The sequence below is a fragment of the Festucalex cinctus genome, chromosome 1 (assembly GCF_051991245.1).
Source record: "Festucalex cinctus isolate MCC-2025b chromosome 1, RoL_Fcin_1.0, whole genome shotgun sequence".
Lineage (NCBI taxonomy): Eukaryota > Metazoa > Chordata > Actinopteri > Syngnathiformes > Syngnathidae > Festucalex > Festucalex cinctus.
The window spans coordinates 56,069,563-56,083,068 of record NC_135411.1 but is presented as its reverse complement, the minus strand read 5'-3'; the positions used below and the strand labels follow the sequence as shown (position 1 = coordinate 56,083,068).

General features: G+C 42.9%; 1 protein-coding gene across 16 annotated transcripts in view; it reads right to left on the bottom strand.

The window, feature by feature from the left end:
• srcin1a (SRC kinase signaling inhibitor 1a) overlaps positions 1–13,506 on the bottom strand; it is a 127,109-nt gene that overhangs the window by 21,740 nt on the left and 91,863 nt on the right. For 8 of the 16 annotated variants that reach the window (XM_077495864.1, XM_077495972.1, XM_077495901.1 and 5 more), the window contains 9 exons: positions 13,434–13,445; positions 11,471–11,766; positions 8,344–9,149; positions 8,134–8,235; positions 7,730–7,857; positions 6,288–6,308; positions 5,563–5,723; positions 2,449–2,624; positions 125–255 (listed from right to left, as the gene is read on the bottom strand). In XM_077495864.1, the coding sequence (XP_077351990.1) occupies positions 125–255; positions 2,449–2,624; positions 5,563–5,723; positions 6,288–6,308; positions 7,730–7,857; positions 8,134–8,235; positions 8,344–9,149; positions 11,471–11,766; positions 13,434–13,445 (1,833 nt within the window). The remainder of the gene's footprint in view (positions 1–124; positions 256–2,448; positions 2,625–5,562; positions 5,724–6,287; positions 6,309–7,729; positions 7,858–8,133; positions 8,236–8,343; positions 9,150–11,470; positions 11,767–13,433; positions 13,446–13,506) is intronic. The other 8 variants (XM_077495873.1, XM_077495920.1, XM_077495927.1 and 5 more) reach the window with 8 other exon arrangements.

The window sequence follows — 13,506 nt, the reverse complement described above, 5'->3', positions numbered from 1 at the left end:
CTTCGGTCTTTGGCGGAGAAGTCGATGAGAGTGATTCAAAGTTTGACAGACGGCAGGTGGGAGACTTAAAAGACGAGCGGGCGCCGCCGTGCTTAATTAGTCACGGCGAACGCGTCTGACTCACTCTTGAGCTCGGTGAGCGTCTCGCCCAACTTTCGGAGGACGGCCGTCTTCTCCTCCAGCTCTTGCACGCTCACCAGCTTGTGGTTGACGGAAGACTCCTTCTGGATGTCCTCCACCGACTTCTCCAGGTCACTGAGGGGGAGGAAACGTGCAGAAGGATGAACGCCTCCCACCGCTCTGCCGCTCTTTTCAATTAACTCGCTCCATCAGCTGGCAGTTTGTGCAGAGGTTTCGCAGCCAGCTGAACCGGAGCGGCGTGGGCAGGAATTAATAAGTTTGGAAAAGTACTTTGGTGGCATTCAGGGAACACGGGGGCAAGTGCAAATCTGATATCATGTTTACAGTATCATTCGGAAGTGCTTAAAATTATTACGGGTTTATACATTGGTTATACATTTTTATTAATATCTTGTTAAAACAGATCTAAGGTTTCTTGATAAGAAGACTGTGACAAACTATCAGCATTTGTCATACACTTTACACAACCAATATTTGTCTTGTTGAAATCAGCCTGTTTTGAGGAGGCGGTGCCGTCATGCATAGGGCTAATTATGTATCGCAATTTTGGCCTCATAATTCACCACTGCAGTATTTTGTAAAATAATACAAAAATAAATCACTCATGAATAAAGGAAGGATAATATACATTATTATTTACAATATAGAAAATTAAAAATAAAAATTAATAGAGAAATAAAACTTTTATAGAAAAACATGAAAAAAAATGTGTTAACAGGTATGTAACATGCTTTCCTCATTTTACCCCAACATCCATTTTTTTTAAATACAATCCATTACAGAACACTTTACATGCCCTACTTCTTGTATTTCTGAAATTTACCAATTTTGAGGGGGGCCCTTTCTCATGCAAGTGACAAATGTCCAACAACCCTGTGACAATTGAGGGTGGAGTAAAGGGTTGTGACTAGGCGAGAGGCTTCTACTTGACTTGCGGAAGATGAGCCAAGATTGTGAGAAAAAAAATAAACACCCACCATGCAGACCATTAAAAATGAAAAGACAAAATTGCAGTGAATCATCATCGTGGAGGTTTCGTTTTAGTTCCAGATCATCCATCCATCCATTTTCTTGTATTGATTACTCCTCACAAGGGTCACAGGGGTGCTGGCGCCTATCCCAGCCGGCTTTGGGCAGTAGGCGGGGTACACCCTAAACTGGTTGCCAGCCAATTGCAGGGCACACAGAGACGGACACATATTCACACATACAAGCACACTTAGGGACTATTCAGAGCGCCCAATTAACCTGCCATGCATGTCTTTGGAATGTGGGAGGAGACCGGAGTACCCAGAGAAGACCCACGCAGGAGAACATGCAAACTCCACCCAGGAAGGCCGCAGCCTGGACTCAAACCTGAGTCTTCAGTACTGTGAGGCGGATATGCTAACCACAAATCCACCATGCCGCCCTAGTTCCACGTCATCCACGCAATAAGTGAAATCCACAAAATAGAAAGAAGATTTAAATACTCACAAGGCATGTTTTATAGCATTTATGGCATGATTCTGCAGTCAATTGCCTTCTAAACTAGCAAACTTAACTTATCATCTCATCATAAATATCAAATGCAATGGAATATATTATAAAATGATTACCGGTAAATGTACCGACAGCCATTGCTTTCAATGGGCATGAAAAGCAAGATTAAAGAGGATGTGCCATGCAATAAACCTCAAAGCACATACAGTTTCCGTTCTTTCAAAATTCTTTCAAAATGACACCATTTCAAACTGAATCGTGTACCAACATGTAGTAGTCAACAATGGAATTATACCCAAAACAAACATGATCAAAACTTGGAAAGATTTTTTAGTTGTTTAAATCAAACAACATGAATCTATTTGACTTATAAAATAAAAGAATACTGGCTGTGTCTGCACCAACATTTTATGGATTGTCCCCTGTGAACCCCTCTTTAGTGGACAATTTTCTAACTGACAATTTATACAAAGATGCATATATGATTGTATGTTATGATCCTCTGTGCTTCTGTCCTTGGGCTAAATTTGGGTATGGTTACCTCAGAGGACACTGAGACGCATATCTGAAGCGGAGATCTCAAGGTGGCTCTCGGCTTTGCTTGTGCAGAGCTTCAATTAGTTGCTAACACCTCACATCTTAATAAGAATCTGAGAGCGCTAAGTCAGGCTTAATTACGCTTCTGGCTTTATCCGAGTGCCGCGCCGCCATCCCGTGACTCTCTCACTTGAATTTGCACTTTGTCGTAAACCTATAAAAAAGTAGCCTTTTCTTCCCCTTTCTGTGATTATCCATGCGTGTGCGCGCGTGTGTGTTGGTACTGACTGAAGCTGCTGGATGATGAGCTCTTCCTCATTCAGGTACTTCAGCCTCTCTTCCTCCACCAGGAGGCGCTGCCTCTGCAGGGGGTCCTCCTGCTTGCGGAGGGCGTCGGCCACACGCACGTTCAGCTCCGCCTCGGTGCGCTTCAGCAGCGTGCGCATGGAGTCTTGGTTCTCCAGCTGTCGGGGAACATACATGGTTAGAGAGGTGTACCATAATGACATATCTTCTTGATCTGCTTGCATTTTTTTTTTTTTTTAATCCCTTGTACACACTGCAGCGTGAGTTTATTTATACTGTTCAAATATACTGTATATATAGGATATTATAACAATTAAAATATATAGTATTCGGTAGTACAGTATAAAATCCTTGTGGATGGATTTAACAGGACAAAAAACAACACATTTTTAAATAATTATTATCAATTTTCATTTTGAAATGAAATGTGCTGATATGTTGATCCAGCAATCTCAGTCCCCTCCTCTATTCATTGTATTTGTTTGAATGCAATACATCATTATATCAAATGTATTTTAAAATCGCAATTCACCAACAAATCTATAAATATTAGGGATGGGCGAGTACCGATACCAGGTATCGGTATCGGGCCGATACCAGCCTTTTTTCAAGTACTCGCGACGCAGACAGGTACAAGCGACCGATGGCAGAGGGGGAAGACGTTAAGTGAGTCCTCCTTGCCTGTAAGTGGCGCTAGCTTGCAGCAGTTTTTCACCAAAACTTCACCGGTTTGGAAATACTTCAAAATTGTGAATCTTAAACTAAAAAAGCATTTTTGTGTTTTATTTTGAGCGTTAAGACTATTGAAGAGTGACTGTGCTGGTTTTTTTTGGTCAAAATTAAAGGAAATATATTTGTTTAAAAATATCTTTTAGTGATTTTTTTTATTTGTCAAAATGTACTACTGGTATCGGCAGTTGGTATCGGTATCGGTGAGTGCTGAGGGTCTGAGTATCGGTATCGGTCTGAAAAAAAGTGGTATTGAACATCCCTAATAAATATACACAGATTTATGAACAATGTCAATAGTGTAATTTTTTTGTAAGTCCCCGTTCACAATGTTAACCAATGTGATTTAAAGAAAAATGATTTGGATGGATAACATAAAAAATATGTTGTATATTACAATTTACAATGGCAAGTCTCATGGATTGGATCCTACATATTGTTTTTTCACTACAAAGCTCCAAACTTGTTTTTACAGTGCCCGTGTGAGCACTTATTTTCATGCGCCCACACTGAGGATGCCCCAAGGAAAAAAAATCACAGGGTGTGGCAGATTCACAGACCGTGAAACTCCTCCTCGGTGTTATGAATGGAAAATTGTACGGAGCTGGCGCGTGTAATACAACTCTGAGATGAAAGCACCTGGTAAGGGAGAAAGATGCATTATGGATGAGTCTCGTGTTCCAGGAAGTAAAACAACACCCCTCGCATTGTGGATGACCCCATGTGGTCCCTGCTACAAAGCCACCACAGGGATGCGCAGAAACAGAAGAGGACATTAACATATTTTATAAATTATTAAATAATATTTACACTTATTTACATATGCACAAGCTGGAGAAAAATCCCCATCTTCTATCCCGCCACGGTTGAATAATCCATGAGCCACATGTCAAACACAAGCTGCGGGCCTTCAGTGTGGGTGACACATAAGGTGGAGAGGAAACGCCCTCCATCTGCTGTTAGATACAGTGGACTTCATGAAAATCAATGGGGGGAAGAAAACTCACCTTAATTGACTAGAAAACAAATGCATTGTCTATTTAATATTAATCATGTAAAAATTAAAATACATTTTTAAATAGCTGTTTAATATAGATATTGGATTTACTAATTTAATATATTAATTTTGACATTGGGCGGCACGGTAGTCTAGTGGTTAGCACGTCCGCTTCCCAGTTCTGAGGTCTCCGGTTCGAGTCCAGGCTCGGACCTTCCTGGGTGGAGTTTGCATGTTCTCCCCGTGCCCGCGTGGGTCTTCTCCGGGTACTCCGGTCTCCTCCCACATTCCAAAGACATGCATGGCAGGTTAATTGGGCGCTCCGAATTGTCCCTCGGTGTGAGTGTGGATGGTTGTTCGTCTCTGTGTGCCCTGCGATTGGCTGGCAACCAGTCCAGGGTGTACACTGCCTACTGCCCAGAGCCAGCTGAGATAGGCGCCAGCACCCCCCGCGACCCTTGTGAGGAATAAGCGGTCAAGAAAATGGATGGATGAATGGAATTTTGACATTGAAATTGTCCACTCAAAATATTTGACCACAGCTGATTCGACCAATGTATTCTCTATTTATTTTTTTATTATTATTAAAATAATTTAAAAATATATTTATTTATGAATTAATAAAATAGATCATTTTAAATAATAATGATGATGATAATAATAATAATAATAATAATAGTCCCCTTGCACAATGTTAAGGGATTGTGGGAGTAGGGATGGATTTGATAGAAAAAAATAAAGACAAACAATTAAAGGGTAACAACACTAAATCAACTTTTTTTGCTGATAAACTGTATAAACTAGTGACTACTAATGCTGTCTACATGTCCTTGTTATTATTGACATTTTAGTGCATGTTTGTTGAAAGCTTGAATTTACAGAAGTTACAGATGATGTCACTTGTGGCGTATGACGTAGTCGCCCCCGCAACCCACCGGCTCAGTCTTGTACACGCCTCCTTAAACGTCTTCTTAGCCAGTTGCTGCATGAAAATTTGAGAGAAGCTGATGCTATCAGGAAGTTTGGAATGTAACACCTGCAAACACCTGTTAGCAGTTTGCTACCCACAAATTCACCTAGCCTTCCTTGTTTTTTTTTCTGTGAAACTTATCCTTCACTATCTGCTACTTCAAAGTCCTGGTTAAAAGGAAAGTAGTAATTGGTATCAAAAAAATACTGTATAGCTTAAAACATCTCAATTGAAAAACATTTTTGTATTGAGAGGAAAAGCAAAATTTAGCCTGGTTTGTTAATAGAAGTTGTGCAGAGTCTTCATGGCATGTACATGTAAACGTGGTGCTAACCCGTCCACAACGCTGTACAGATGCTTGTATCATCCTGAGAGGTGACTCTTGAATAATTGAATGTACCTGCGTCATGCGCAGCTGTCCGAGCTGCTTGCGCAGGTCGTTGGCATTCTGCTGCAGCCCGTGCAGGTGCAGCTGCATCTGCAGGCGGCTGACGTTGTTTAGCGGCGTCGAGTTGGACGGCGGCGGCGGCATCAGCGCCAGTGGGGCCGATGGCGTGTGAGCTGCCAATCAGAGCGGGAGACACGGGAGGGAGGGGAAGGAGGGTTCACGGTCAGGTCAGGGCGGATGCAAGCTGATTAATTCAGAGGACACCGGTCGGCCCGCGGGGCACGCTACAGGATATACACACAAAACAAATAAACACATATACACGCGTACACAGTGTGCACAGCGTGTGAATGAGCATACCCGCAAATCCCTAATGGCCCACTGGAGATATGTGAGCTCATGCTATTAGTAAACCCATTCGGAGGTGCAATTAGTTGGCCCGGTAGTGACACACAGGGGGGATAACCATGCTCTTATCTTAAACACACTGCTGTGGGAGTAAGGCTAGCTCCCAAAACGCACACACACACACACACACACACACACACACACACATAAAAAGTCTCCTGACAGTGTCCCGTCTACGACCAAACAATACTATGAAAGCTCCCGAAGGACCAAGCAGATATTAAGAGACAGAAAGAAGGGGGGGTGAGGGAGGGGGTCCGCACCACTCTGGAGAGGACGACACCCAAACGGGAGGTGAGAGGGCAAAGGAGTAATGAAATGGCAACTACCTTTCTTCTTTAGTCGTCCTGCTGGAATATAGAAAGATCCAGTTACTCAGATCATAGTAAGAGGGAGTTTTTCCAAATACAATTGTACTTTATTCCACTGTACTACATGGCGAGAAATTGGGAATTATAACAGTTGTGAGCAGATTTAATTATTAGGACTCTCAAATGTCACACAAGGTAAAGTCCTAAAGTCACAAACTCAGGTTAGTCACTCACTGAATTTGAGTCAGCTTTGTTATCTTGATGTCGAATGCGGTTTCAGGATGCTTCTAAACCATATCAAACAAATCTTCTGCAGATGATTCAAGAGGCCTGTCTGAGTCAGAGGTTTTTCCCGTGAGTTAAAGCAACTCAGTGAAGCAATTTAACGGACTCATCTGAGTCTGCAGCGTTTCAGAGGAGTCCACTTATCAACATCAGCGAACAATCCAATTGGATCATCTGAGTCTGAGTCAGTGGCGTCTTCATTAAGTACGCCAACTTGTGTCACAAAACCAATTCAGCCAAATTATCCAAGTCTGAATCTGCAGTGTTTCCAGTGAGTTCATTGACATGAGTCAGCGAAGCGAGTCCTTGAAGTGAAGCCAGTCAAGCGGTTGAACCGAAACTTCATAGTTTACTAACTCAAGCCAATCAAGAGATGAAAACAAATCTTCAGAGACAGTCTGCAGTGTTTCACGTGAGTCAGTGAAGCAATTTTACACATCAACCGTGTCTGTGTCCCTCCCTGGTGTTTCCGTTCAGCTCATTGACTCGAATCAGTAAACAGATTCGACTGGACCCAAGCAGCTGAGTCTGAGTCTGTAGTGTTTCCGGTAAATATATTTAGTTGAGTCAGTGAACTGAACATCTGAGTGTTTCAGATGAGCCCGCTGACTTGAGTCTGTGAGCTGATTTAACAGACATCTTGAGTCCAAGATATTTCCGGTGAGTCCGGAACAAAAGCTGGGGAAGCGATTCCCGCAAATCGCCTGAATTTGGAGTGTTTCTAAGTCTAATTTGAGTCAGTAAACTGATTTGAACAGTTCATCAGTCTGACTGCTGTGCTTCTGATGAGTCTGCTCTTTCAAGTTAGGAAACCGATTCAAGTGAATCTTCTCAGACTGCTGGCTTTCCAATGAGTCGGGTAGCCAGTCACAAGACTGCTCGGACCTAATTACCCTGTTTTTTCCAATCACTCTGCCTTTGTCAAATGAAACACAAAAGTTTGTCTACTAAGTAGTACCAATCTGAGTTTCAACCCTGAATTACCTTTTGACATCATGGTGAAAAGTTTTGTAAAGACTGTAGTTGCATTTGCAGGCACCACTGTCACATTGAGGTACTAAACAGTTGTTGTTTTTTTCTAGTAGTAATATGTTTCAGCCAAAAACAGGCTATAAAACCAAACTTGCTGGCAGCGTCTGAGTTCCTGCCCCCAAATCCGACTGCTCAGTACTCACTTCCAGTGGCGGAGCCATCGCTGTTGGTGTCAGTCTTGTCACTGGAAGAGAAAGGTAATGTCCGTGAGAAGTCGGCTCCCTGGTCCGGGGGGCAGCCCGCCATCATGCAGAGACGCAGCAAGCCGCATCTGAGGGATCAACGGCCACAGGGCAAGCACATTACAGTGCTAACTCTAAAAGCAACACTGGACAGTGACAACGAGGCGTTGGGTCGCCTGCATCGTGTCCGGAAAGCTAATGTTGCTACGTGCTCGACAAATATCTTTGTCGTGTAGCATTCTAATGTAATGGAGTTTAGTAGAAAACCATTTTCAACCCTGTTTGTATTTAGTTTGTTGGCGAACGTGTGCCGTATCTGTCAACGTGGTATCATAAAGGAGTCCAGGCAGACTGGAAAGTCTTACGTGCTGTCACTATCTGGCGCTCTGGTCAGGACGCTCTGGACCAGGCCGGTCAGGCTGGCAATTTGCTTCTCCATGGCCTCCATGCGCTCGAGACGATGATCCCTGTCAGACAATGCAAGCACAACCGCAGTGTCCAATCTCAAGTTGGCTTCAACATCGTATAGTACAATTTTTTTTTCAAGAGTCAATCTCTCATACGCTCCAACTGACCTGCTAGCATCAGCATCCGGTCCAGACAGCAATGACCCAAAACCGGGCATGGCCCTTCCCCCCTCCCCGGGTCCGGCCGTGAGGCAGAGAGGCTCGGAGCCAGAACTGGGTCTGGACTTGGGACTGTCCACAAACACGGAGGACGCCGAATCCTTCCGAAAATTCTGCCTGACGGGCGAAGCCCTGCTGGGCGAGCCGGAGTACGAGTCTCTGTCCCGCAAGTGCATGTCGGGGATCTTCTGCGGGGACGACGGCGGCATGCGGAAGCCCATGCCCAGCGTGGCCGAGTACGTGTCGGAGTATAGGGAACCCCCGGGCTTGTAGAGAGAATCGTCCAACTCCCCCTGCAGAGCGGCGGCGGAGTACGTGCTGAGCGAGCGCACGGAGCCGCGGCGGTACAAGCCCGAGGACATGGGGAAACTGAAGGGGTCGCCGATGGCCGCCAGGGACTGCGTGGAGGCGATGCTGAGGCGGCCCTCGTGCATCAGGCTATAGGGGTCTGCATAAAGAGACTCGTTCTTCATCAGCGGCAAGTTCTTCGCCGAGACCTCCTCGTCCGGCTTGACATCTCGCCGCTCCAGGATGGCGCTGGGCGAGAGGCCCGCGTTGGCCACGTGGGCGGCTGCGGCGTGGTGGGGGTGGCGGGCCTGTTCGTGGGGTGAGTGGGAGCCGGCGAAGGAGGGCGGGCGGCCGCTGCTGTAGGAGAGGCGCGAGCGGGACGGTGAGCCGGACGAGCCTGACGACGAGGGGAGTGTGTTGAGGCGGCGTGTCGGAGAGGAGTCACGTGACGAGTATACCATCTCCCTCTGAAATCAGGAAGCGGCCCACGTTACCACGGAGACCCTACTCACTGGCAGCCATAAACGACAATGTTAAAGAAGACTCTTTCTATCCATTTTAGACTGCTTTTTGTGGAGCATCATAAAGTTGCACTCAACTCCCTTTATGGCCATCAAAAGACAAACAATCATTTATTGTTGCATTTAATACTTAACTCAATGTGCCTTTCCAGCATCAGTGCTTTCCTTGTCAAAAGCAAATATAGGAGCTCGGCTTTGCTATGGCTCAAACAATGTCGAATACGTACATTTTTAACATACTTGGCTGTATAATAGAACAAGTCAAAGATGAACGTAGGCAAGGATGGGAATTGAGCCCATAAACACTGAATTAGGAGAACATCGACTTAATCGCTCAGCCACATTGACCTGTGCTATGGGTAAACCAAACTTTTTTTTCCCAATAACATTCAAATCTAATAAGCCGTACATATAATATGCTACAATACTTTTGGTGTGACAAGGCGATACAGTGCTGACTGATATAAAAGTATGTGATGTCACAATATTTACTGTACTTTGTAGTATGATACAAGAACTTAAAGCTAAACATCGACAAGGATGAGACCCGAACCCATGAGTGCAGAACACAATGGATTAGCAGTCCATCGCTTTAACCACTCGGCCCGGCCACCTTGTCTTGTGTGACCTGGAGAGCCAAACTTTTTTTTCAGCCAGATGCCTGAAAGGGGATGCCCAGATATAAGCCCTACAATAAGGTATGATACACTACAATATTTTTCGTATGATACAACTGATAATTATTAGTATGATATGACAACTTCAAGCCAGAGATGGGGACTCATGAAAGACTCGAGACTTGACTCTGACTCTTCATTTGGAAGTCTTGAAAACGAGTCTCGAACTTTATCCAGCGAGTTGGACTCATGATCTGGGTCTTGAGACTTGACTTGGACTTGTGGGTCAAAAACTGGAAACTTGACCTTAGAGAGACTTGTTGTGCCTTTCTCTGCTTAAAGGGATACTCGACAAATTTTGCCATTTTCAGCAATAAGAAATTAATACTGTGTCTATAATTAATGTGATAGCTTCATTATTTTTTTCATGTACAATTAATACCTTTAAAAACACATTTTGTCACTTGTTGACTAAAGATAAATGTGCGCCTACGACCCCTCCCACCACCACCAAACATTCACACCATTCATACACCAGTGTGAATGGCACTGTGACACAAAAGTGTCTTGCCCAAGGATACAACACATGACTTGGAGAGAGCGGGAATCAAACAGCAGACCAGCTCTACCTCCTGAGCCATGGCCGCCACATAAGATGATGTCCCGTGTCCATAGGAAACAGGCAACGGCCAAGTATAGCTGCTAATGTCACATGACCAAACCCCGAAGACAGGTGATACTCAATTAATTGATGGAATAATTAACAGGATAATCGATTACAGAAAGATTTGTTTGTGACAGACCTACTACCTACATTACAATATGCAATGACACATTATGACTCAAATGGGAAATTTATGAAATTATAAATACATTTATGGAACTTTACGTTCATTTACAACGGCCAATCCGCAACTAACTAACTAACTAACTAACTAACTAACTAACTGTCTATCTATCTATCTATCTATCTATCTATCTATGTATGATTTGTGTGAGTTTATATCCTGAGTCCTGGCAAAGCAAAATATCACCTGCATATCCATTTGTCATTGTCGCCCTTCTATTTATCGTATGCATTGTTAACGGTGAGAAATGGCTAAGCAGGGTTTTGTGTTAAATAATTAAAACACACCAAAAAAATCAGTCTCCCTCAGGCCTTTCTTGATCGTCGCTGACAAAGAAATGTAAAAAAAAAGAAATGCTTGTTTTAACAAGGCGACATTGTCGTCAACAGATGGTCTCCTGAAGATAGGAAACGCATTTCCAGGAGGAATACCTGCTTAAATCACCAGTGAAAGAACAAAAACAACAACCTACTAAAAATGCTCATTAGTTCTGCATTAAAGGCTGCAAATGCTTTTGCTTAAACTACAAAATGACGTGTGAATGCTGAGAGAGGGAGGACGATTGTAACATTGTAACATAAAATAGGAATTCCAGGATAGTGTTCAAATATTTAGAAAGACCTGCATCTCTCCAATAAAAGATAAAATCTGTACCTCGATACACGGAGTACAATATGATTCAAGAATTCAATTTGGTTTGGTTAAATCAAAACTAATTTTCCGCAGTGAGGCTATGAAGGCTATTAAGGGTCATTAAAACAGAGCAGAAAATTGGCCGTCACCCCTTCCGGCACTCGCTTACCCGCAGGTCCCCGTTGGCCAGGTGGGCGGCAGCCGGGTAGGAGGCATAAACGGGCTCCTTGCGATAAATCTTGATGACGCTGCGGTCCTGGATGTCACGCACGTCCTCCAGCTCGTAGAAGACGTTGCGTGCCTCGTCTTTGATCAGCACGGCCGTGTTGGGCGACTTGAGCATGCCCGCCGTCAGCTTCTGCGGGAACATGTGCACGATGAGGGCGTGCAGCGTGTCCAGGCTGCTCAACTCGTGGGTGATGTGCACGCGCCGCGTCTCGTCGCCGTACTGCAGGAAGAGCACGCCTAGAAAAAAAAATAGAAAACATAGAAACAGTAAATCCAATTTATCACCTCTGTTATGTTATGCCACATACACAGCCTCTACCCAGTAATTATTTATTTAAATGTATTTGGTCACACACCTCTAATCCCAGTTAATTATGATTAAATTCAAAGTAAAGTATGCCTTAGGAACACATAAGTAACCCCGCACCTGTTCTAAAAATATCTCAGCAGTGATGCAGTGCTGGGCACTTCCAATAATCGTCACATCCCATCAATGATGATGGCGAGTGTTTCTGCATTTTCAGCAAATGCTTTATGGCGTGAAGCCTTGCAAAAATACACGGAATGAGAGGGACCTGTACTCACCGCGATCGACGGACGTAAACCTGCTTCAGGCTTCGCGCCATTGTGCATTCGCCGAAAGGTGGGCATCGTCATTGATGGGAAGTGACAATTAACAGAAGTGCCTTGCGCTACAGTGAAGAAACACTGCGATTGATTTTCTAGGTTGTACAAGCGTTGTACTAGTGATTGATTGAGAATGTAAACACTGGCAGAGATACATAGAAACGATTACATTTTTTAATCAGATTAATCACATCTTGGAATTTTGATTAATCACAATTCATCACTGAATTAAAAAGGCTTTTTTAATCAACATTTTTTGCCCGCCAAATTTATAGAGCACCTGTTATTTTTATCAACATTTAATGTTGAAACAGGAAGTCTTCAAAAAATTTTGATCCACTGCACACGCTCATCCTCCTCTTTTTTTTTTTTTTTATCAGTTAATTGGATATTTTAAAATGGAAAAAAAATGACTCTAATAGTTTGACATGAACAAATATTCAGATTGTCATATGCAAACATTTATTAAATGCTTTACTTTAATGCATGTGTTTATTGCTCAAACACAACCTGTGCTACCTTTAACGTAACCATCCGCTGTCGGCTAAAGGATAATCTGCGGTCAAAATTAATTGGGTGATTAATCTGCGTTAAAACATGATTAATGTGATAATTTTTTGTGATTCATTCACGAGTTAATACTTTAACTTTGACAGCACTAATAGAAATGAAGCGATATTGATATCTGTTTCCTAATTATTGTGAGAAGTCATTAAAATGATCTGTCTTCAATTAAGAACGTATAATAACATTATTAAAAGTAATATGAGCAAACTTGTCATGAAAGAAGTGTGTATCAAACTGGTAGCCCTTTGAATGAATCAGTATTCAAGAAGTAGCCCTTAGTTTCAAAAAGGTTGGTGACCCTTGGTATACAACATAAAAATAAAATAAAATAAAACATGTACAATGTGTACTTATATTGGGGAACTTCAGCTACGGACAATGAAAAAAATACTTACTTGACCAACCTAGTGTAGTGCCAGTGATGTTTATTTATTAGCATGTTTAACTTTAAAAAAAAAAAAAAAAAAACTAACAAAAAAAAACTAACAAACATGTCTGCATATTTACTATGGGATTAATCTAGTCTTAAAATTTAACTTCATGTTATCTCATTTATTCTTGTACTATAATTACAATACGACAATTGTGCATAAGACTGATGTAATGAAATTGAATAGAGAATGTACACACTTGATGGAAAACACTCTGAAATGCTATAACACCTCAATTAGAGTTGATATTTCTTGCATGTGTCTTGACGCCTGACTAACCTGCATATTCATCTTGGTAGAGTGCCGTCCAAACACACAACAAACACACAAAGCAAAGAAAGAACCAATCGTT